The sequence below is a fragment of the Scardinius erythrophthalmus genome (genome assembly GCF_964197995.2).
Source record: "Scardinius erythrophthalmus genome assembly, chromosome: 22".
NCBI classification, from domain to species: Eukaryota; Metazoa; Chordata; class Actinopteri; order Cypriniformes; family Leuciscidae; genus Scardinius; species Scardinius erythrophthalmus.
In genome coordinates, this window is record NC_138242.1 from 7,546,904 (window position 1) to 7,573,270 (window position 26,367).

At 41.7% G+C, this 26,367-nt stretch overlaps 1 protein-coding gene across 4 annotated transcripts; it reads right to left on the bottom strand.

Moving 5' to 3' along the window:
• On the bottom strand, positions 1-24,464 carry pdss1 (prenyl (decaprenyl) diphosphate synthase, subunit 1). Of its 4 annotated transcripts, none has more exons than XM_081352683.1 (11): positions 24,242-24,464; positions 23,759-23,826; positions 22,019-22,145; positions 21,709-21,836; positions 21,477-21,618; positions 19,665-19,776; positions 19,475-19,584; positions 19,300-19,380; positions 17,820-17,933; positions 17,564-17,644; positions 1-758 (listed from the first exon to the last, which is right to left on the bottom strand). In XM_081352683.1, the coding sequence occupies exons 1-11, from the start codon at positions 24,380-24,382 to the stop codon at positions 618-620; spliced, it is 1,245 nt and encodes a 414-aa protein (XP_081208809.1). In that variant the 5' UTR covers positions 24,383-24,464; the 3' UTR covers positions 1-617. The 4 variants fall into 4 exon arrangements, with proteins under 4 accessions (XP_081208809.1, XP_081208808.1, XP_081208810.1 ...); XM_081352682.1 differs by having other exon boundaries at positions 292-758; positions 21,709-21,839; XM_081352684.1 differs by having other exon boundaries at positions 292-758; positions 19,478-19,584; positions 21,709-21,839; positions 24,242-24,426.
• Positions 24,465-26,367: the final 1,903 nt, after the last annotated feature.

A 26,367-nucleotide genomic window follows, 5' to 3' on the forward strand; every position in this document is an offset into this window, starting at 1 on the left:
GATCAAAAGTGACAGCAGAGACTTTTATGTTGTTATAAAATACTGTTTTCAACACTGATAACTATCAAAAATGTTTATTGATCATCATATTAGAATGATTTCTGAAGGATCATGTGACGCTGAAGACTGGAGTAATGATGCTGAAAATGCAGCTTTGATCACAGGAATATAATAGAAGGATTCAAATAGAAGTTATTTAAAATTTTGATTGGTGAGCGTAAGAGACTTCTTTCAAAAAGAAATGATGTCATGTTTTTTTCCATCAGAAAAAAAGAGTCAAACAGGCTGTTTACTTTAAAAAATACCTTCTTTAATTTAAGTAAATAGCCAGTGAACTTTAAGGCCTTGGTTGTTATTGAGCACTTACAGTGGAATCAAAGACGTTTGGCCTTTCGTAGTGTGGACGGATGTTTAAGAGAGCGTCTGTAACGGATACACACACACACGTGACAGTAGCACATCTGTGCTACACCTGGAATTACAATGATCTCGCAGAGTTAGTCCTCCTGTACCAGTGAGACCCTCTCGCAGAGGTCAGCGGAGGTCAGGGCTCTGCGATTACAGTACGGTAAACCCTGCAGAGGTGCAGCTGCCGGAGTGTGAGTCTGTGTGCAGCTTCACTTGTCTCTGCGCAGCATCAGCTCGGTCAGGCGGATGAGAGCGTCTCGTTCGGTCGACGGCCTCAGGCGGCTGATCTGACGGATGGCCTCTTGACAGTAGTGTTGAGCGAGGTAGCTGGTCTGTTCCACACCGTCACTCTGAGAAGCAGAACACAGGACACAAGCTGATGAGTGAGTGAGGAGGTTCACCAATCATAGAAACTTCTGCAATGCTTCTGGAACTCTTCTAGTTGGAGGAATCCCAAGACACTTGACTGGTTCCGATTTTTTCAACTAGGAGTGACACCGTGTCCTAACTACACGCGACGCGATAAAATTCCAGCGACAGGCAGTGTGTCTGTCCACACTAGACGCGACGCGACTGTGAGACGCCACAACGTCAATCAAACATAACAGCCAATAAGAACAGCGTGTGGGCGGAGTCTCGCGGCAAGCGCACAACACTTGAGAGTAAACTTGACGGCACTCGCAAGAAAATGGATAAGTAGCTACATAATCTAATTCACAAATGTTACACCATTTAAAAAATGCATAGGCTACTGAGTTACTAAAACAATCTTTGTCAAATAATACACTTGTTAGTTCACAGTTTTAACGTTCATGTTTCCATTAGTTTAATTTCAAGATCTGAGGTGAAATATGTCCATTGTTGCTTTTACAGCTACAAAGCTGGAGCACAAAATGATATTCAAAGTCACATTTCACGCTTTTAACATTAAATAAAGCACATAAACAGTACCTGAGATTATCATGCACTTTGTGTTTGTTGTTCCAGCGCGACGTCGCAGAAAAATAGAAACCGTTTCTAAATTAGAAACGTCGCGTGTCGCCGTCGCGCCTGGTTAGGACAAAAACGTACTCGGTTACTAACGTAACCTCGGTTCTCTCTAGAAGAGGGAACGAGTATTGCGTAAGTAGCTTACGCATCGGGAAAGTCTTCTTTCTTCGAGATCTGAAGCCAAAAAATTATCCTTAATTTTGTATTCATTGTCAACGCAGTGCAGCAGCCGACAGACCTAGGCAGGCTGTATAAGCGTGCTCATTGGCTGCTCGGCTGCAACTGCTTAAGCCTATCGGTGAGCGCTATGAACGCGGCAACCAATGAGGGCGCTTCGCGCCCTCCGCGCCCTTCTAACCGTCAGAACGGGCGTGGCCAGCGTGTATATATTCAGCGCTCGCAGGCTAAAATTCTGGTTTTCGCAGTCTGAAGCGCAAAAGCTCGTGGCGCGACACGGCAGGTTACGCAATACTCGTTCCCTCTTCTAGAGAGAACCGAGGTTACGTTAGTAACCGAGTACGTTCTCTTACGAGAGGTTCTCTCGTATTGCGTAAGTAGCTTACGCATCGGGAACCCTTTGTCAACGCCGTGTGCGCCGAGCATCCAGCCCATGAATCCCAGGGGAACCGGGGAAAACACTCTGCTGGACAATGTGGCCGGTCGAGAGACGGGCCAGCGTAGTACATGCACTTCATGCAGCATATGAAATAGAGCGGCGCGGCCGGTCTATAAACATAGCAGTACAACAGTAGGGCCGGCGGAGCGAGCCCAAACAGTACATAAGCACTCATAAGGGTAGGAGAAAACGACATAGTCGGTCTCACATGAAGAGAAAAATTCCCACGCGGCAGAGAATAATGCGGGCGGCCAGCAGCGCGGGCCAGCACCGATAACAGCGCGTAACGGGAAATAGGAAACAGAACGGATCAGCCGGTCTGAGTCAAACACTTCACCCTGAGTAGTTACCAGAATAGTGCCAGCATATGAACGTAGTCTGCACACGGGAGCTGGGCAGAGCATACATGTCACTTATACTGACAATATTTTTGCCTGTAGGGCAGGAACTTCCAGGTTATAAAACCTCACGAATGTAGACGGGGAGGCCCAGCCCGCCGCCATACAAATGTCGTGGATAGAAATTCCGCTGGACCAGGCCCACGACGAGGCCATGCCTCTAGTGGAATGGGCTCTGATGCCCAGAGGGCACTGCAGGTGTTTGGAGGCATAAGCTGCTGCTATCGCGTCCACTATCCACCTGGACAAGCTCTGCTTCGAGGCGGCAAGACCCTTGGTGCGTCCGCCGAAGGAAACAAAGAGCTGCTCTGAACGCCTGAAAGCGGCGGAGCGCGTGATGTAAACTCTCAGCGCCCGGACAGGGCATAGGAGGTTATCACTGTCCCCACCATCGGATGCTGGCAGAGCCGAGAGGGAAATAACTTGTGCCCTAAACGGGGTTCCAATCGCTTTGGGGATGTAACCGTGCCTCGGTCTGAGAATGACTTTCGAGTCATTCGGCCCGAACTCGAGACATGCAGGGCTAACAGATAGCGCGTGCAAATCACCCACTCGTTTGACTGAAGACAAAGCTATCAGAAAAACGGTTTTAAGCGACAGATACCTTAGATCCTCGGATTCAAGCGGTTCAAAGGGAAAAGCCTTTAGGGCCGCCAGGACCAAGGACAGATCCCACGAGGGAACCGAGGGGGGCCGCGGGGGGTTCATCCGTTTAGCTCCTCTGAGGAAGCGGATAATGAGCTCATTCCTTCCCATTGCCCGGCCGAGCGTCGTCTCAGCGAACGCTGTAATAGCGGCCACATATACTTTGAGCGTGGAAGGGGATCTGCCCTTTTCCAACAGCTCTTGCAAGAAGGAGAGCACCCGCGGAACCCCGCATGCGCGCGGATCCAGGTTTTGAGTAGCGCACCATTTAGAAAACACCGACCATTTAGACGCGTAGAGCCGTCTCGTGGAGGGGGCTCTGGACTGCGTGATCGTGTTCACGACCCCTTCTGACAGGTCAACGGGTATCCGTTGATCACCCATGCATGCAGCGACCAGCGCTCTGGATGGGGATGCCAGATCGATCCAGCGGCTTGGGAGAGGAGATCCTTTCTCACCGGGATCGGCCATGGGGGTGAGTGCGACAGCCTCACTAGCTCTGGGTACCAAGTTTGGTTTTCCCATCGCGGGGCTATAAGCAGCACTGAGTGGTGCGTTTCTCTGATCCTCGAAATGACCTGTGGCAACAGGGAGATTGGAGGAAAAGCATACAGCGGGAGGCTGGGCCATGTCTGGGACAGCGCGTCCTCGCTCTTCGAGTAAAACTTCGGGCATTGAGCATTGTCTTTCGACGCAAAGAGGTTGATTTCCGCTCTGCCGAATAGGCGCCAGAGAAACTGGACTGTCTGGGGGTGCAGAGACCATTCTCCCGGGGGAATGTTGTCCCTGGACAGTCTGTCTGGACCGACATTCAGGTGGCCCGGCACGTGCGCGGCTCTCAGCGAGCGCAGCGAGCGGTAAGCCCACACGAGGAGGCGTTCTGTCAGCCTGCACAGGTTCCTGGATCTGACACCGCCCTGTCGGTTCACATAGGATACCACGGACATGTTGTCCGAGCGGACTAGCACATGGTGATCCCGTATGAATGGGAGGAAGCGCCTGAGCGCGTTCTCGACCGCTATCATCTCCAAACAGTTTATGTGGAGGCATTTTTCCCGGTCTGACCACAGGCCAAAAGCCGGTTTGCCCTCGAACAGAGCGCCCCAGCCTGAGGTGGAAGCGTCCGTCGAGATAATTTTGCGGTGTGAGATAGCTCCCATTGTCACTCCCCGCTGGTACCAGTCGGCCGCTAACCAGGGCTTCAGAGCTGAAACGCAGCTCTGAGTCACTCTGATGCGAATACCGCCGGAAGCCCATGCTCTGTGAGGCACTCGGGCATTCAGCCAGCATTGTAGCGGGCGCATTCATAAAAGACCCAGCCGAAGCACTGCTGCGGCTGAGGCCATACAACCCAGTAGCCTCTGAAATGTTTTGAGAGGTACGGTGCTGCCCGGCCGGAGAGACGCGGCCAGGCGTCGAATGCAGCGCGCGCGCTGTGTCGACAGGCGGGCCGTGTACTGATATACCTGACCGTCGAAGGCGAATCTCAAGAATGGCCTGTGACGGGGTATTATCAGGATCTGAAAAGCACGCGTCTTTTAGATCGAGAGATATAAACCAGTCCCTCGGGCGAATTTGCGCGAGAATTTGTCTGGTTGTGAGCATTTTGAACGGTCTTCTCATAAGAGCCTCGTTCAAACGTCTCAGATCCAAAATTGGTCTGAGTGCTCCGTCCTTCTTGGGAACGAGGAAATAACGGCTGTAAAAGCCCGACTCGCTCATGGAAGGGGAAACCGGTTCCATAGCCCTTTTGCACAGAAGTGTAGCTATTTCTGCTCGAAGTAGATGTGCTACTTCCCCATTCACTCTGGTCTCGATACGCGCTTGAAGCGCGGAGGGCGGCGAGCGAACTGCAGAGTATAGCCCTGTTTTACTGTGCTTAGCACCCGTTCTGATGCGCCTGGAATAGTTTCCCACGCTTTTGCGTGTGCAGCCAGGGGCAGAATGGCCTCCGGGCTCCGATCGCCGCGCATCGCGGGCTCGAGAGCTCGAAACGGAGGGGCGGGCGCGGCGCGCGCGCTCTTGGTGCTTAGATACGGCAGATCGCACGCAGCGATAGCTGGCCGTTTTACACACAGTGTCCCGGTGGCTTTAGACGGGGAACATAAAGTGTGAGGCGCGACGCGCGATGGCGGCGTCGGGGCGAAAATGTTCGTTAGTATGTGTGAGCGCTCGAGGGCGGGCACAGGAGTTACATTCAGGGGCGGGCGCGGCGCGCGCGCTCTTGGTGGTTAGATACGGCGGATCGCACGTAGCGATAGCTGGCCGTTTTACACACAGTGTCCCGGTGGCTTTGGACGGGGAACATATAGTGTGAGGCGCGAAAACGTATGTGTGAGCGCTCGAGGGCGGGCACAGGACTCACATTTAAAACATGACCGGTCGTGCAAGGCCGTGTGACAGAGCGGGCAGTGAGTAGGTGTGGGCACGGAGAAGTGGACACGTGACCTACTTTTAACACTAAAGCGGCTTTTGCCCGCTTCATGAGAGTGGGCTCTGTGAGAGACACGGGATGTATAGTGCTTGTGTACAGGGGTGAGCACAGAACGTGGGCACATTCACTGTACTAGAAACACATACGGCGTCAGCCGTGCAACCAGACATTATGCTCTTTTGACATTTTCTGGGTTGCCGTGAGAACGGCGGATGCGCGCAGGCGAGCGAGTAGATACCGGCTCGTTGACTGCGGGGTAAACAGCTGCAGTAGCCGTGGCAACGGGGACTGACAGAGCGTTAAGCTTCGACGGTGGTCCAGCCGCAGGGCTGCGGGATTTAACCGTCTTTTCTTCTCTCGTGTTTAGACGCTCAAAAAATACTCGAGCACCCTGAGAAGGTGTGGTGCGAGGGGCGGGTTCGCTTTCTGTAAGTAAGAAAGACTGGCCGCGAGCTCGGAGAAGCAAGCAGCATAAATTTTATTTTCCTCGAGAGCTGGGATCGAACGCGGGTCTCTCGCATGAAAGCGTATGATTCTGCCACTGAGCCACAGGGGAATCACATAGGCTTTCAGTTAGCGCGAGCATATAAAAAGCGACCTCATGTGTCGCGTCGGCGTTCGTTTGCAGGCGAGCGTGTTTAAAACAGGCTCGTTTACTGCAATAGTAATATTTCCAGTCGCCTGAACTTAAGAGGGGACTGAGAAATGTGTGAGGATTGGCGGTTGTCCAGCCGTAGCGAGACTAACACACTCTCTTCTCTTTTCGCCGGTGAGTGAGGCGCGCACGCTGAACGCTGCTCGTGACCGTCCGCTTTGTCATCCCTTGAACGGCGCAATCTGCGCGGCCCAACGAGGGAGAGAGCGGGCTTGTTTTCTGTATGTAAGAAAAACTGGCCGCGAGCTCGGAGAAGCGAACAGCATAAACTTTAACTGCCGCGAGAGCGGGGACCGAACCCGGGTCTCTAGCTTGACAGTCTAGGATTCCGCCACTGAGCCACAGGGGAGAATACATTAGTACGCGGTTAGCGTCATCATGTCTTGTGACAGCGTTTGCTTGCAGGCGAGCGTGTATTTATAACAGGCTCGTATACTGCAATAGTAACAATTCCAGTCGCCTGAACTTAAGAGGGGACTGAGAAATGTGTGAGAATGGAGGTTATAGTCCAGGCCACGGCGGGACGAAAACACTCTGTTCCCCTTTCACCAGTGACGCGCGAGGACGGAGTAGCTTTCTTGTAACGTAAAGAGAGCTCAGACCGTCCGCTCCTGCCATCCCTTGTGAGCGGCGCAGTTTGCGCGGCTCGAACAGAGGGAGAGGAAACTCGCTCCGAGACCGTCCGCTCCTGCCATCCCTCGTGAGCGGCTCAGTTTGCGCGGCTCGAACAGAGGGAGAGGAAACTCGCTCCGAGACCGTCCGCTTCTGCCATCCCTTGTGAGCGGCGTATTGCACGGCTCGAACAGAGGGAGAGGAAACTCGCTCCGAGACCGTCCGCTTCTGCCATCCCTCGTGAGCGGCTCAGTTTGCGCGGCTCGAACAGAGGGAGAGGAAACTCGCTCCGAGACCGTCCGCTTCTGCCATCCCTTGTGAGCGGCGTATTGCACGGCTCGAACAGAGGGAGAGTACGGGTATCTATCACATTCACCTCATCTCCTGACGCGGCGGCGGCGCGGGCAGAGCCGGCGGTTGAGCGGCCGGGCGGGAGAGGGCGAGAGAGAGCTCGAGGGAGAGGTTCCGGCGAGCTCCTCAGTCACAACAGTCTCCGGTGGTCGCTGCGAGCGGCGCTTCTTATTGCGCGGCCCGGCAGGGACAGGCGGAGCGACAGCTTGGTCGAAAGCTTCAAGTCGAGCCCGCAGGGTCGACATTGAAAGCTCTTCGCACTCGGAGAGTGCGGTGGCGGCGTGCCCGCGGCCCAGGCGGAGAGCGCAGAGAGGTGGCGGTCTCCGTTGCTGAGCGGGGCGCGGCACGAGCCGCAAAAACGAGGCGTTTTTACAAAAACGCCTCGTGCTCTTTTAGAGTACACACAGAAACAGTAATAATGTAAAGGATATGTCGCCGGATAGCGTAGCAGGCACGGATGGCTGAAGGCGGCGAAGACGGCCGGCTTCCTCAGGCGCTGTCCTAAGCTTGCTGGTCGCTGGTTTCAACGGCGGCGGCTCTCAAGATCCAGCGATGCGAAGAGCGTCGCTGAAGACAAGAAAATCAGAATTTTAGCCTGCGAGCGCTGAATATATACACGCTGGCCACGCCCATTCTGACGGTTAGAAGGGCGCGGAGGGCGCGAAGCGCCCTCATTGGTTGCCGCGTTCATAGCGCTCACCGATAGGCTTAAGCAGTTGCAGCCGAGCAGCCAATGAGCACGCTTATACAGCCTGCCTAGGTCTGTCGGCTGCTGCACTGCGTTGACAATGAATACAAAATTAAGGATAATTTTTTGGCTTCAGATCTCGAAGAAAGAAGACTTTCCCGATGCGTAAGCTACTTACGCAATACGAGAGAACCTCTTGTAAGAGAACTCTGATTAACATGGAAAAGATACCTTTTATCGCGTGTCGCGGCATCGCGTCGCGTGTAGTTAGGACACGGTGTAACACTTAAATATAAAATGTCGGGATAAGTTATACATTTATTATCTTTTTTTATTCATGTTTTAAAATGGTGTAAAAAAACAATTAAATCAAAAGGTATTGCTAAATTGAAAAATAAATCGACATTTAAAAAGGTTTCATTCATATTTTAAAATGTTTTACTTTCTCCATATATTTCACCACAAATCAAACTGATATTGTATTTTGCTTTAAGAAAATGAAGCCTATTTTTAGGAAGATAAAAAAAAGTCATTATGACCTACTTTCCTCATTGAACATTTCCACACCAAAACTTTCCAACTCAATATCATAATAATAACAAATAATCCCATTCTCATTAATGTAATGCAAAAAAAATATATATATTACAAAACTATTATAGTAGGCTACTATGTTGTAGTAAAATGATATGTAAATATTTACAGTTATGCATATTTGTGTAGTAGGCTAAGTTTGTTCCACCATCTTCATGTGGAAACGAGCTATTAGTTCATTCTAAGAGTTCAGTAAACCGGCTGTGTCGTCGCCGACACATACCAACAAGCTGTAACTCTTCACTATCAAAACCATTCAAATTGCCCCTGACAGTAGACAATATACGCTATTCGGCAATCTACGGCTTATAACGCTAAGTTCATGCTTTCCGTCAGCGAATGACAGCATGCTTTCTGGCAGAGCGGGAGGATTTGATCAGAGATATGAAGCGGCAGGTTAGAGTGTTTTGGACTGCATACAATAATAAAAGAAACGAACAAACACATGGCGAAAGAAGTGGTAGACAGTAGAAGAGGGGATTGGGATGATTTTTATTGAAACTTGGGAGGTGATTGGCAAAGAGTAAAGGCCAATCACCTCCCAAGAATCTTAACGTGTTATTCGCTGATCAGAATTAGCGGCAATTCCCTTTCACTGTGTTTATTTCAGCAAGATTGGATGAACGTTAGCCTACTATTGTTTAAGAGTCCAACATCCAGCCACACAAAAGACATGCAATCTAACCCTGATGACAAGGGAAGGCGTCTTTCTTTAAATAAAAACATTTTACATTTAGCCTAGTATCTTTTAGTGTATTCTTAGCCTCTTTTTTTCACAGAAACAAAATAACAAATATAGTCTCAAGCACCACCAGCAGCCCATACTGATTCTCTAAAATATCATCTTAATTTGCTTAATTTTTTATTAATCAGCGTTGAGTTTATAATAAAAGCTCATAAACTCGGCGTTGCGTTTGAAATACGAATTGTATTATTCTCCGTTTTTAAATCAATACATTATAACGGAAATAATAGTTTAAAAGCTGAAAAAAATGTTTTTTTTTTGTTTTTTTTTAATTGAATTAGCCTATTATTTAATCATTTAAGAAATACCGTTATGTTTCGCTCCTCTGCGCTTCAGAGAGCATCTCAAGCCACTAAACTTATGGAAGTTTTCAGTCAGGGAAACTGTTTCTCAAAGATGCGCAACGATTTATAGATTTATTTGGAAATATTTTCGTTGATGATATATAGAGCAAAATGTGTATATTAACGACTTGTTTTTTGAATTGTATAAACTCAACGTCCTGCTGATGTTCGGGACAGCGCTCTTCCTCTTCTGGTATGTTGGCTTAACTAGGCTATTGTTATTAATAGAGAAAAACAAGGATAGCCAACAGGAACTTTTTTTGTGAATTGTATTGTTTCAGAAATGGGCTTTTATTGTAAAATCTGTTGATTAAGTTTGGTTGAGTGCTCTGTGCTTAAATAATAAAATGTATGCCAGCTTCACCTGCTCCCGTTTATGCACCAGCTGCAAATGCTAAAAACAAACAGCGCTAGTTTTTGTATCAACAACAATCATGAATTAAAAAAGCTAAGTCAGTCTTTCTTTGTATTGCATGTTCACTTTTAATACACCGAAACAGCCTAGGTCTCCCATCCCTCACAAACTCGTGTGGTCAACTGTGATGTCAGCTGTCGACTGTTACGTCATAATGATCGTGAGTATAAACAGTGCCGCGGCTTTATTATTCTTGTAGCGAGTCTACGTACTACGTACATTTACATTATGTGCATCTGAGTTATGCACATTAGTGAGGAAATTGATAAAAATAATTAACTTTTTTAAGCTTCATTGTTAATTTTAAATGCATTTTTAAGGAGGTCGAACATAAAAATTGGGCTACACACGGAAATCTGTGGAACTTTACATGACAAAAATTGTATTGGGTTTAAGACAACAAGCTTTCAGGTTCTTGTACTGTATGTTTACTCAAATCATCTCTTCCCTTTCTCTTTCTTTCATAGTGTTTCACAGATATAAGTTGCAAAAAGTATTGTTCACTTCTAGTTCATTTTCGAGTACGTCAACCATGCCCACCATTTTTGAGAGTGCAGAGCAGTCCTCATCTACTGAATTGTCAGATGAGCTCACTACGGCCCTTGCTGCGGGGCGCTGGTGGGCGATAATGGAGGTTTCAGACCCCATATCTGAGTATCCTGAGTATGAGGACCTCATCTCAAACCAGTGGTGGGAAACAGTGGAGGAAGGAGAAACATCATGCCCCACATCCCTGGTCTTCAGTGAGGCATCTGAGAAGGCTCATTCCCAGCACTCCGGCTTCTCAGATGGGAAATATGAGGAGGGAGAACTAAAGACCACGAGGCAGTGGAGGCAGCAGAACTCTCTCAGTGCTAAAAAAGAGGACCTCACCTCATCCCTGGTCTTCAGTGATGCATCGGAGAAAGCTCAACACTCAAGTTTCTCTGATACAACAAGGGCCATGGACCAGAGGAGAAACTGGAGGCAGAAAAAGCCACAGATAGCACCTGTGCCTGCTGAGTCCCCAAAGGAAGCTCCTGTGCCTATAGGGTCCCAAAACAGAGGAAAACTCAGGATCCCTGAACATTTGACTAAACATCTGAAAAAGGCCGCTTTAGAAACACCCATCCAGTCTCTACCACCACCAGTGGCTGCCTCAAAGGTGCTCACATGCTCCTCACATGGAGCAACAATGCCAGACAAGATCTCGGAGAGGAGAGATCCTAAACACCCTGAGCTGCTGAGGCAGAAGAATATCCAAAAGGGAGTGTCTGTGCCGGCCAAGACCCCACAGAGAACGCTTGCTCCACCGTGTTCCCCACAGCAACCACCCAGTTCTCCCGAGGGAGCACCCATGTCCAGATGGAGTAAGAGTCTATGGAGCACAGGAGCTTCTGTAAGTCCTTTATATCTCTTGATTTTTTACTTATTTTAAAATGTATTCAAACAAGTAAACATTGCCTTTAACTATGCTACTATGTTTTCTAGATCCTCAATTTAAAATCCTTTTATATTTAAAAATGATAAAAAAAGATGCACCTTTAGATTTAGTGTAAGAAGCACCCATTAAACCTGCCCAGCATTGCATGATTATATCTGTTCTCTCAACAGGACAACGCAGGTGTGTGTCAGGCACCTCCACAAAAAACTGTGTGTGGAACTGAGGCGCTACAACCATCCAGTCCCTCAGATAACCACTTCAGAACCGAACCGGAGAACTCGGGACAGACTTCAGCCCAGTTCCCAGCTGACCCGGAAAAGAGCATTGGTAACTTAGACCCTCCTATCTCTCAATTTTACTCAGATTTGGAAACGAAATACTTTAATAATTTAATCTGGGATGCGAATCATATCCTTTTCAATTCAGACGCCTCATATCGAAATGGTAGAAGCAATTTTTCATTAGAATTTCTTTAAGAATCACTCATTAAATCTAGTCCGCGTTACATGATTATGTCTGTTCCTTCAACAGGACTGTGCAGGAGTGGACGGGTCACCCCCCCCCCCAAAAAAAAGCAGCGGACGGAAATCAAAGTCAACAACCAACGGGCGGATCCAGGCAGCTTTGACCAAATTGACCATTTATGTAGCATATTTGCAAAATGTTGTGTAATTTCAAATATTTAATTGTAATTGTACATGCCTTATATGAATGCATGTACACATGAATAAAGGTTTTCAAGCGGTGAGTACCTCATCCAATTAATAATTTGTCTTTCAATTCATTTTACTTGAATTCAATTCTACAATTACAATTCTATTAATTTATTTGTTTTATTTTTCAGGTAATATTGTTTTTCATTCAAAACATTGTTAAATATAAATATTTTTCATTAAGAGCTCAACTAAGAAATATTTGTTTCGACGAATGTTCAATTTCAAGGTTACACACGGGCCAGCGCACGGGCATTAAACACAAATCTCGACCAGTCACCAGACCGCTCTTCAAGTCTACATTTCGTGGATCACTTTCCTGCACCGGAGAGAATCATCGGTTGCATCGCGGATAAACTGAAGTAAGTGAAACAAACAACCATTTAAATGTGCTGCTGTATTAAGTAGCCTGTACATTTTATGACAGACATGTTGCTCTGCTGACTTCCTCTGGTAGATAAGTATATGTACGTTAGTTTGAAAATGTTAACTTGGTGTTAGCTCGCTTAGTTTACAATAGATAAGTTAACTGGCTTGTATGTGTAGAAGTATTGCCAGGGCCGGCCCTGACCAATTTGCTGCCCTAGGCAAGATTTTACCTGGTGCCCCATGCATCGCAGCCCATTTTACCCCGTCATTGTGTTCATGATTATTTAGCATATAATATATATATATATATATATATATATATATATATATATATATATATATATACACACACACACACACACACACATTACAGCCTAAACAGAAATACCAAGAGCATTACATCTAACATTCAAGTCAAGTCCCCATTATCTTATATAGCACGTTTTACAATACAGATTTAATGTGAACTTTGCTATTTTGAATAAACCTGTAAATAAATATCATTACTAATTTTGGAAAATCAATTTTAAAAATGCCATATACAGTACAGGTCAAAAGTTTGGAAACATTACTATTATTAAAGTTTTTGAAAGAAGTTTCTTCTGCTCATCAAGCCTGCATTTATTTGATCAAAAATACAGAAAAAATAATAATATTGTGATATGTTATTACAATTTAAAATAATTGGTTTTCAATTTATTATACTTTAAATTCTCATTTATTTCTGTGATGCAAAGCTGAATTTTCAGGATCATTACTCCATCCTTTAGAAATCATTCTAATATGATGATTCATAATCAAAGTGGAAACAGTTCTGCTGCTTAATATTTTTCCATAACCTGTGATACTTTTTACGATACTTTGATGAATAAAAAAAAAAAAAAGAAAAAGAAGAAACTGTTTTAAAAATAGAAATCTTTTGTAACAACAATATACACTACTGGTCAGTAATTTGGGGTCAGTAATTTTTTTCTTTCTTTTTTTGAAATAAATCAATACTTTTATTCAGCAAGGATGTGTTAAATTAATAAAAAGTGATCGTAAAGAAGATTTATATAATTAGATTTTTTTATATTTTTATAAATGCAGTTCTTTTTAACATTTTATTCATCAAATATATTAGGCAGCAGAACTGTTTCCAACACTCATAATGAATCATCATATTAGAATGATTTCTAAAGGATAGACTGGAGTAATGATGCTGAAAATTCAGCTTTGCATCACAGAAATAAATGATAATTTAAAGTATAATAAATTGAAAACCAATTATTTAAATTGTAATATCACAATATTATTATTTTTTTCTGTATTTTTGATCAAATAAATGCAGGCTTGATGAGCAGAAGAAACTTCTTTCAAAAACATTAAAACTAGTAATGTTTCCAAACTTTTGGCCTGTATTTATCCCCCACAAAACTGCACAACTGTAGAGTAAAACATTAATAAAAAAAAGTGATAATAAAAAATGCGTCTTAAAACTGACATGATTGTTACAAAATCACACAGTCTGGGGCCTCTCTGGAGAACTCAGAACAACTGCTAACATTAAGTTTAAGGTAAAAAATAACTGCCATGAAATTATAGTATCCTACTCCAATGCAATAAATTGTTCATACACTACATCACTTTACCTCTGTCTTTATCCCCTTTTATCCTCTTCTCTTCTTTTTGGCACTGTATCTATCGCAGACTATATGCTCATTTATAATGTGTCATGTAAATTCGGCCATCCGTCACAATCAGGAAACTTTCACCGTGTCTAGGACTAGCGCGAGCTGCCAGGCCCGTTTCTACGAGCTGTGTGTTAACAAAAGCAATGCTGTCTACATTGGATGAGGCGGGCACGCTACACAACAAATTACCAACAACTGATCGCGCGCGCTCTGTTTCTGACGCACTTCAAGCACTCGCTGGGCGGGGGAAGATTGAAGAGCCGGACTTTTTTTGCTTTATTTGGTAGTATTTCGAATTAATGGTTTTAAAATAGTATTATATATATAAAAAAAAAAAAAACTAAAAAAAAAAAAAAAATCCACTCGTTCACTCATTCTGGCGCCCCTATGGATGAGTGGCGCCCCTAGCATTTGCCTATTCCGCCTATGCCGCGGGCCGGCCCTGAGTATTGCTGCATTGGCGTCAATCGGTTGATGTCGGTTGGTTTTCAAAAAAGTGTAGTACTAGCCAGAGGACACTGGGGGGCGGTAAAAGAAAATGTTTTTTTTCGTGGCATTAATAGGGTTGACACACTATTGTATCATATTGTAATGATTATAATATCAACTGATAACGTATATTGTGATAAAGATTGTTTACCCTCAGAGAAGGGTCTGTCGGAGAAGGAAGAGGCTGAAAAAAGTCTTCAGCAAGAAAGCATGGCGATCTTCGTCATCAGAGAAGCACAAGCTGTACCCACAAACATTGGCATCATACTTGAGGGACAAGAGGTTCTGAGCGACTTGCTGTCTGTCGCAAATGCTGTTGTCATTCTCCTGGGCCTTCTTTATGCCTTCAGTCTGGAATATTTGCATATATCCAGAAAGTCATCATGGAGCTGGACCCAAAAGGCATGACCAACTAAGTCAAGAGGCTCTATGACCAGCTCTACAATAGAGCTTCATTCAGGGTTCCCACACATCCCAGTTTACTCCCGTAAATGATGTCATGTTTGAGTGGCTGGCTATCAGCGTTCTGAAAGCTGCCAGTTTACACCAATGAGACGAAATGGGACAAAGTATAGCAACAACTCTGTACTTCCATTCCCATTCCTGACTTTTCAACGTTTTTTTTTTTTACAGTTGGATATAATTTGTAGCATCATAAAATACAATGAGGACAGAGATAGTGAGATACTGACTTCAGCTGCATTTCTAGTAATGATGAAACTGAGAGATTGTCACATTTCCCTAATTCACTGCATTGTTCTCGGTTAAGGCTGTTGTTTTCTACGGTCAATGTTTGCCAGCTCTTAGAAGTTGATAATCTGACACTTGAGCACTGAAATTGTGGATGTGTGGAAGTAATGTATAATAAGTTAATAAATATCGATGTAATGAAAATTATGTCTTTTTTTATTAGATTTTGGACAAGATTAAATATTAAGTAATGTTCTTTAATGGGATACATGTTTTATTAAATCCATATCTTTTTGTTTGTTTAAAATAAATAATTTCTATTAACCTGTATTTTTAAAAATGAGAAATAATTGTATGATTAAATCTATATCTATTTGATTGGAGAAAACAAATAATGTCTAATACACATTTATTAAATGATTAAATCTATATATTTTTGTTTAGATCAAAAACAGAATTTAAATTAATTGACTTTCTTCAACAAGAAAAATATACTTTGTGCCAAGTTTTATAAAATAGTTTTAATAGACATAGAAAATATTGGTGAGGGCAAGTTATTTATTTTTCATTGGCTCAAGTTATAAAATATAGATGTGAACCATTACCCTAATTGGATGAATGAAACATTTCAGTGTATAATAATAATAATAATAATAATAAATATATATATATATATATATATATATATATATATATATATATATATATATATGTAAGGGATAATGTAGAGCAAGGCGGTTGTTATAGCGAAGCCAGGCTAAATGCAAACTGCATATTACTATTATGTATATCAAGCAGTGTTCGTTTTGTGTCTAAGCACGTAGGTGGTTCCCCTTGATTGCATAACATTCTAAACATTAAAATCATTAAATTATGTTTTTAATATTAAACCAAGCTCACCTGCGCTCCCTTTAAAGTGCGGCTGACTGAGCTCACACAAAAACTCCTGTCATTATCAATGAATCGAAACACACACTGTATAATACAGTTGTAATCAAAGTTATCCAATCCCCATTCCAAATCAGGTTTATTTGCAAAATGTACAGACTTTCAGCTGTTTGCGTTGAACAAATCAAACAAAAGTTATAGAAATAGCTCAACACAACAGTTTCAAGTGGTTTCCTCAAATTCAATTGAAAATGCAACTTTTAATGACTTCTGCAGTCTCAAAATTATTTTGTAAAAATCATATTTACATCTCTTATTTACACAATGTCCACGCTTTGTTATAATGAGATGATTTGCAAGAGTGTAGAACTTAGTTAAACAGTGTTTTGAGGGATATTGAGCAGATTCTGACTAACATACAGTAAACACCTCTTATTGGCCATTGCTATCAACAGACATGCCTGTGATTGGCTACAATATTCAACGCTGCAAAAACACGTTATATAGAAACCTTTGCAATTAGAAACCAGAGCTCACAAATTTTACAATTTTAAAAACCCATCGGATCTACACAAATCACAGAAATGACCTATTTGGTGTCAGGTTTGCATCCCTGATTCTGAATATGGTAAAAATGACAGTATTACAGTAATGAGCTCAAGAAGAATAACAAAAAAACGCTAAAGTAAAACATCTGTTAGCGTTAATGAGACTTTTGGGGGGAAACTGTCATTCAAAATGTCACATTATAAAAATGTCATACAATTCTTATAGGTTTGATTTACTGCCTTTTTTCTTGTAATATTGGGGTGAAATGTATGGAAGCTTGTTTCTGCCTTGGAATAAAAAAAATGAAAAGTAATTGTGACTTTTTTATCTCACAATTCTGACTTTTTCTCTCAAAATTGTGCGATATAAAGTTGCAATTACGAGTTATGAAGTCAGAATTGCATGATATAAAGTCTTTATCTCTCAGAATTGTGAGTTTATATCTCACGATTCTGACTTTATAACTCACAATTGCGACTTAATATCACACAATTCTGAGAAAAAAAGTCAGTTATCAACTCACAATTGAAGAAAAAAAGTGAGTTAATTATCTTCTCAAAAATGTTATTCCGTGGCGGAAACAAGCTTCCATAGAAATGTGACCTGGGGCCAGTTGCATAAACATATTAGCCATTAAGTTAAGACTGTGTCTTAAGAACTAGTATGACCAACTAGCAGTTAGTTAGGGGTAATCGAGTCTTACTTTTTCGTATCAAATTAGACAAATCTTCGTTTTATGTTACAGACTTGTATGAACACTCCAAGAGAAAAAATTGGATGACTCACTTGTAAGACTAGTCTTAGTGTTTTATGAAACCAGCCCTTAGACATGTTTTCATGAGATTCACATGTATACAACACAAATCCTCCTCACCTTCAGGACATATTGCCAGGCTCGATCCACATCTCCATCAGAGCTGAAGCGCCTCATTATCATTGCATGCAGCTCAGGAAACTAAACAGAGAAAGAAGAGTGAAAAGGGCTTTAGAAAATCCAAACTGTTTTACAATTAAGTTGTAGTTACTATGGCTGTAATAAACCAAGTCAACCTTTAGACCTGATTCCCCTTTCTGTACTTCAGGGACGTGACGTCATATTGTGAGAGCACAGATGTGTTCAGCTGTCGTACCTGTTGGCAAGCAAACAGAACGGGCCCGGTGGCCAGACCCAGTTTGAGATCGGCGGCTGACGGCTTCCCCAGGCGGTTTGCACAGGACGTGAAGTCCAGAATGTCATCCACAAGCTGAAAAAGACAATTAAGTTGTATTTTACTTTAAACATAATAATTCAAGATAAAACCAATGTGACCTGTAATGAATCATTGGTAATGATAGAGGGAATGGTGTCGTCTTAGCGGCCCCTAATTTACAACAAATGATCATTGCAACGGACTTTAGATGGAAATAACTTTAGATGGAAATAACTAACATTGCGACTAACTTTAGATGGAAATAACTTAACTCTGCTGTAAAGCCGAAACAATCTCTGTTACCTTAAATTATACGCTTATCTCTGTAAAGCTGCTTTGAGACAATCTACATTGTTAAAAGCGCTATATAAATGAAGATGACATGACATGACATGAAAGAATTCAGCTATAACAGCACAGATTTATTAAAATATGCAGCCACTGCCTAAATGTTTGGCCCATATTTTTACTGCTTAAAGTTGCAGAGTAAAATTTTTTTGTACTATTAAGAGAACTGAAATCTGACTAGCTGTCTGAGCGAGCGATGACAGGGTGAAGTGTTTGAGACTTATTCGCCTTTACTTCTAGTGTTGCTAGTGAAAGAAATGACACACTGTAGCTTTAACTGGAAGAACCAGACGGTCTTTAGTCGAAACAGCAATTTTCAGTTTCTCGATTTTCAAATTCTGTCAATTTTATCACAAAATTCAAACAATAAATGTCATTTCGACAATAGCTCAAGAGTCAGCTAATAAAAGAACTCTAGAGAGCAGCATTTCTCTAAATACATGCACTGCATTACATATTAAATACATTTTTACTTAGCCTGTTGTCTTCATTATTTGAATATATGTTTAAATAAATCTGTCATGAAAATAAATTACAATCATTTAAATGTTTATATTTCACCAGCAAAAGAAACAATTTATTTTATTTCAAATTTGATATAAAAACGGCCTTACGTACAATTTAAATGTTTGTACAACTGAGTTTTATTTGAGTGTTTATTATTAAACAAATCTGATTAATTTTAAATCAAATCAAATCTTCGGTTTTCCGCTAAATGTCAATTTCAATTTTGCCAAGTGCATTGTGAATTTTCAGTTTCGGCCCAGAATTTTCCGTTTCTGGTGCATCACTAACCTAAAGAAACTTCTACTGCTGAAGTTTGTGTTATAATTATTATTTAACTTCAATTACTTCCTGCATTTGTAACTGCAACAAAAGAACCATTGTTAACTTGGAGATCACAGACCACTGCATTACAACTAGCATGCAAACAACGACAGACTCTATTTACACTGTGTAGATTAAATGCTTTATCAAATTAAATGCTATTATAGCAAGTGTGAATAGTGATAGACTAGATGCTATATAAACCAAGTGAAAATAGCATTTCACATATAAATGAAAAAATTACCTGGAATGCAATGCCAACGTTTCGTCCATATTGATAGGCTATCTCATGCACCTCGGGATCAGAATTCACCAAAATTGACACCTAAAATTCAAAAGAAATAATGCTGGTGTTCAACTTCTCGTTCAGCTCTGAACTTCATCTTATCATTGTTATGTATGTAACGGAACGTACATACTGCCTTACAACTGTTTGCAATGAGACTTGCAGTCTTCTTGAAGGTTTTCTCGAGGTAGTGCTTGAATCTCTCGTTTTCATTCTCTTTAGACCCTAGCTGCATGAATTCACCTGGAATTCATCAGTGAAAAATATAAATAACAGGTCCACTGTATAAAACAAGTCTCGTGCATAAATCTGTGGAGACTCACCTCGTACGAGGTCTTCTATAACTTGTGACAGCACAGAAACTACTGTATTGTTCCCGATACGCGCTAATGCCATGGAGGCTGCAGACAGAATGAAATCTCCAGCCAGGATAGCCTAACAATTACAGATACAAATATATTTATATTTAATAACAACATTATTCAATTCTCTATAGAAGCTTGTTTCTGCCAAGAAATGTAAAAAATAAAGGTAAGTGCAACTTTTTTGATAATTCTGAACTTTTTCTCTCTCAACTGCAAGTTTATATTTCACAAAAAAAAGCCAACTGTGAGATAAACACAATTGCAAGAAAAAAGTCAGAATTGTGTGTTCATATCTCGCAGTGCTGGCTTTTCTAGAAATGTAGAGATTTAAACTTTTGCAAAATTGCAAAAAATAAAGTCAGAATGCCTCTCAGAATTGCGACTGCATTTCTAAGAATTGCGAGTTATAAAGTCCAAATTGCGAGATATAAACTTGCAATTTTGAGGAAAAAAGTCAGAATTGTGAGATATAAACTCACAATTGCAAGAAGGAAAGTCAGAATCTTCAGATAAAATTTTGTATTGCCTGGCGGAAACAAGCTTGCATATTCTCAACTGATTTTACATCAGATTTCAAATTAGACATCAACACAGAACCAAAATGTGTGAGCAACAGTTGAAAACCACCGATCTGCCTATCAAAGAATTGCGAATGTGTTTTTTCAGAAATGCGACTGTTTCTCTCAGAATTGTAAGATTAACTTATAATAATAATAAGAATAATTCATTACATTTATATAGCGCTTTTCTCGGCACTCAAAGCGCTTTACATTGAAGGGGGGAATCTCCTCAACCACCACCAATGTGCAGCATCACCCTGGATGATGCGACGGCAGCCATATTGCGCCAGAACGCCCACCACACACCAGCTTACTGGTGGAGAGGAGACAGTGATGAAGCCAATCAGTATATGGGGATGATTAGTAGGCCATGATGGACAGAGGCCAATGGGCAAATTTTGGCCAGGATGCCGGGGTTACACCCCTACTCTTTCGAAGGACATCCTGGGATTTTTAATGACCACAGAGAGTCAGGACCTCGGTTTAACGTCTCATCCGAAGGACGGTGCTCTTTGACAGTATAGTGTCCCCGTCACTATACTGGGGCATTAGGACCCACACAGACCACAGGATGAGCACCCCCTGCTGGCCTCACTAACACCTCTTCCAACAGCAACCTGGTTTTCTCAGGAGGTCTCCCATCCAGGTACTAACCAGGCTCAGCCCTGCTTAGCTTCAGTGGGCAACCAGTCTTGGGCTACAGGGTGACATGGCTGCTGGCTCAACTTGCGAAGTTATATAAAGTCTGAATAGCAAGATATAGGCCTGGTTTCACAGACAGGGCTTAGATTAAACCAGGATTAGGCCTTAGTTCAATTAAGACATTAAGTAGCTTTTATAAACGTGCCTGAGAAAAAAACATTACTGGTGTGCATCTCGAGACAAAACCATGGAACTGGCATTTTATAAGATATGTCAGTGCAAGTAGCTTTTAGTTAAAACAGCTCAAACAAGCATTTTAGTCTGGGACTAGGCTTACACCGTGTTTGTGAAAACAGGGGTTAAACTTTCAATTTTGAAGAAAAAAAATTTTACTTTCACAAATATGTTTTTTTTTTTATTATTATTATTAATGCCTGGCGGAAACAAGCTTCCACAGTTCCCAACTGATTGTCCTTCAGATTTCAAATTAGACATCAACAAAGTACCAAAATCTGTGACCAACAGCAGAAAACCACCGATCTGTTTTATAATCAGACGAGTTACTCACTTTTTTCTCACCCCACAATTTATTAATGGTGTTTTTCCCACGCCTTGTGTCCGAGTCATCGATGACGTCATCGTGCACCAGGCTGGCAGTGTGGATCATCTCAGAGATCATGGCGATAGAGCGCTGCGCCGGCAGCAAGACCCTGAGGACATCAGATGTGCCTTATTAACACTGACTGATGCATCTCACACACACACACACACACACACACAGCACTGAAGTGCTTTCTCACCCCTCTTTATTGCTGTGGACGTTACAAGCTCGAGCCATCAAGATCACAATCATTGGTCGGAAGGCTTTTCCCTTTCCATCAAAGTAATAGTCACAGAGTGCTTTGAGCTCGGCTTTAGACACCAGCAGCTGCTGAACAGACATTACAGAAGGTCAGTTTGAGTACAGAGAACATCCCAGAGAAGTGGTGGAAGGTGTTTGGGCATTACTAATTACTAATATAATACTTCATAAAACAACAGTGGACAAGATATACAATGTTTAGTAGTAAAAGCTATGTAGTCCTGTACTGTGCAGTTTCCTTGCTGTACCTTTTTTATGTCTTCGTATAAATCTTGCAAGTCCTTTTGTGCGAGTGAGAAAGGATCTTTTAACTTTGCATCGCTGTGTATACTGCAACAGACCCGCGGTGTTGAGTACAGACATCTATACCTGTGCCTGAGACACAAACATGGAAAAAAGATTCAATAAACACAATTAAAAAACATATGTTTCTAGTTATTAACACACAAAAAAGCAATGTGCATGTATGAATGTATCTATAACTAAGGGAGAGCAGGGCTAGTTGACAAACTGACACTAATAGTTAGGCTTGGTTTATTTTTGACACTTAAGTCAATATATCTAATGTATTTAAAATGTACAATTACAATGATGTAATGTACTTGAAATTACATATTATACATATGTAATATATGTAAATTATGTATGTACTTAAAATGTAGTCTGTTTAACGTCTTGGCAACTTTGAAAGGGGTAACTTAGTATAGTCTAAATGAAGAGTTCAGTGCCATCTGAAATTTTCTACTAGAATGATCATTTTTATTAAGCTCATATAATTAAGTTCAGTAATTTCACTTAAATGACAATTAATAGGTTATTTACATTGCCATTTAAGTGAAATTATTGAACTTAAATATATGAGCTTGATAAAAATGATCATTCTAGAAAAAAATTTCTTTTGCATCTAAACTCTTCAAATACATTTTAAAAAAATCACCCATTTAAATATATTTTTATTAGTGCTGGGCAATGATTAATCGCGAATAATCACATCCAAAATAAAAGTTTGTGTTTACATATATGTGTGTGTACTGTGTATAATTATTTTGTATATATAAATACACACACACACACACACACACATGCATGCATGTATATATTTAGGAAAAATGCAATATTTATAAGATATATATATATGTATAAATATACAGCATATAGGCCTACATGCAAATATTTCTTCAATATATATCCATTACAAAATATAAAAAAACAAATTACACACAGTACACAGCACATATACTATGTAGACACAAACTTTTATCTTGGATGCGACTAATCGTTGCCCAGCACATCATTTATATGTAATGGTTATACCCTGCATTTCTTTTGGGGGGGGTTGGGAGAATATATATATATATATATATATATATATATATATATATATATATATATATATATATATATATATGGAGAGAGAGAATTTATATAATAATATGAAGTAATTTTATGTATATAACAATAGTTGAATCTACTTGAATATATTTTAAATGTAAATATATTTATAATAAATGAATTGAATATATTTAAGGACAATGTAATTCATTTAAATACTACAGTCTTGTGTGTAACATATTCCTTCAGAAAATAATTAATATGCTGATTTGCTGCTCACCAAAACATTTAGAATTACTATCAATATTGAATTTACTGGGTTTTTTTTTACTGTAACTAAAACTATTTATTTCTTTAAAGAGAAAAATATATATCCTGCTAACCTCAAACTTCTGAACAGCAACTAAGTAGTTTTGTTTTAATAATTTCATACAAAAAAAAAGAAGAAAAAAAAACACTCAACTGGTTTGGCTAACTGAAACTGTCATAAGTAATACTCATAACATTATGCAACTAGACTTTGACCCAGATAGTTTTTATTTTATGTTATATATAGTCCATGTTACACCTTCCCTGTGTGACAACTAGCCCCAGTGTACCTATACACATTTGTACTAACTAGTAGTGCACATTTATTACCCATGACTTTGACATACCTTGCTAGGATCATTGGTTTGTAAAAATGATGTACAGAATTATGTACAGGGCCCTGCCGGAATAAAACCTGAAAAGCATAAATACCATATCATATAAAGCTGAAAGTTGTGCAACAACAGCCATCACAACAATAGTACACACTGTGCTCAGGATATAGTGTGTCTTAACATTTGCCAACACAACTTACACAAGTTCACAAAACTTCCTGTGCAACAATCTTGTGTACCAGTGACATTGAACGGCATGCAACACTGAGCAGTGAGTCTCTAATGCACGAGTTCATGACCTTTAACACAGAGTTCAGGCAGTTCTGCACACACACGCCTGCAATCATCTGATCTAAGACCTCTTACACTATTACAGCGCCAGACATTCGCACTCATCCTCATCTCAAAGCTGGTGTGATCATGTAAGGCAGTGATCTGTCATTCATCGGCTCACACCGGTGACCTTCATCATCATCATCAGCGTGATCGCGTTACCTGTGTCACAGCGGAGGAAGACGCGGTTCTTCTGCCAGCTGAAGCCGTGTGTGTGAAAGCTCTTCTGCTGATCCCACAACACCAGTCCAGTACAGCAGCTCCAGCACTGCTCCTCCAGCACAGGCTCCACGGCACCGCCATGATGCCCCGACCAACAGCGGCACATGCCCAGTGACGACACGTTACGGAACCGCAGCATGAACCGGAAGATAATAATGTCACGTGATGTGATGCAGAAGAGGAGGTTCGTTTTAGAAATAGAGTAAACGGGAAGAATAGGCGTAAAATTAAAATGGTAGTGCATGGTGGCCCATAACTTGTCACTTATTGGTTTGGTGCGATAGTTCGAAATAATAATTATCTAATTGTAAACAATAACAATAAAAACGTTATATAGTATACAAATTATTACACTCATTAGTTAAATATATTATATATACATATACACGTCAATAAAAAGGAGTAGGCCTACTTATACTTTTACTGGAGATTCTGTCTTCTTTCTGAACCAGCAGACATCTCTCACAGCTAAAAACAGAAAGCACCTCCAAAGTCCATCATTCATTGAACAGCAGCAGTCCAGGTGAAAGGCAGGACATTATGAGGTGTGTACACAGTCGTTATTTTTTATTCAACTAAATACATTTAGCAATATGTAGGCCAAAAAAAAGACTCAGTATAGAATACACAGAAGGCCACAGAAGATCTATTCACAAGGAGGCGCAACAAAATATTAATTAAAGTCACTATGAAATAAAAAAATAAAAAAATTATTTGCCAATTAAAAATGGGCAAAATAGGTCCCCTTTAAAGGGACACTTCACCCATTTGCATTAAGCTTTGCATTGTTAGAAACCCAGTCATACTATTGAATGGTCGTGCAACACTCTCTCATTTTCCCCTGAGACGGGAGAAATCTGTTATTTACCTCTTACACTTCCTCCTACAATGACGCAAAAATCGTCATTTTGCGTCATTGTAGGAGGAAGTGTTAGAGGGGGGGATTTCTGTTAAGACTACAGACACTAGTTTCTCATCTAGAGGTGGTGGGGCGCGGCAAGATGGCGGCCATGGTGGATGTTATTTTTTAGCTGCGAAAGCCTTGGGGTGTTTTTTTCCAAATAGTCGTGAAGGGAGAAATATATTAACACAATTTTATAGACTATGCTGCATGTATTTTACGTTGGATTATTATAGACGATAGATTTTGGAATCGTTCCCCCTCAGTTGTTGGATATTGATTTCCTCTCACGAAATGAAGCCGAGTGCTCTCAACAGCTCTGGTGCCATTAAACGAAAAGAGAAGACTGCTTCTAAAGCATCGATATCGGTGGAGACAAATAAAAGTCAAGAAGAAAGGATAAGCAGTGACATTGAGATGGCTGATCACTTGTACTCCATCGAGAAAGATATTCAGCATATGCAGACATCCCAAGTCTCCCGGAAGTTCCGGGAGTCTCCCGCATATTGATAGCGGCTCCCTGATGCCCGCAAATCAGTTAAAATCTCCCGGAAGCAAGAGCGCGCAAGCGTAGCGCGCGCACGGCAGAGAGAGGGAGCGAGAGACCTTGCGTGTGTGCGCTAGTGTGCGTGTGTGCCTCGGGATTTTATCTCTACTTTCGAGCCGAATTAATCAGAACCCCCCCCCCCCCCCCCCCCCCCCCCTCCCCTTGGAGATTTCTCGAACCGAATACCCCCCCCCGTTGGAGATTTCTTGACTCCCGGAAATGACTTTGTGCAGGTTGGGATGTCTGCATATGCCAGATGAGTTTGACACGCCAGAAAAACCTCGCTCCAAAAAAAAGAAAGACGAACCGTCGCTTCTTGAGATGCAAGAGAATATTGTAACTCTTTTATCCAAGAAAATTAATGAGAGTTCGGGCCACCTGGAGAATCTGATTCGGGAAAATACACTCAGCATCGGAACTTTGAAAAAGTCAATTGACTTCGCACTGAATGAAGTTAAAGACTTGAAAGACGAAATGAAAGTGGTGAAAGAATTCACTAAATCGCACGAGCAGAAAGTTGCTGAGCTTGAACGAAAAGTTAATGAAGCAGAAAGATATCGGAGAAGATGGAATTTGAGGCTCCACGGTGTTCCCGAGAAAGCGGATGAAAATCTCAAG

Bases quoted from the DNA above. Each gene is read 5' to 3' on its own strand.
- pdss1 (XM_081352682.1), bottom strand. From the start codon at position 24,382: ATGGCGGTGCCGTGGAGCCTGTGCTGGAGGAGCAGTGCTGGAGCTGCT. The intron at 17,934-19,299 runs GTAATTTTTTCA...TGTCTTTTTCAG, and splicing joins ACGTTGGCATTGCATTCCAG to CTTGTGGATGACATTCTGGA. The intron at 17,645-17,819 runs GTACGACAGCTG...TTCTCTGTTTAG, and splicing joins TTCTGTTTGCTTGCCAACAG to TTTCCTGAGCTGCATGCAAT.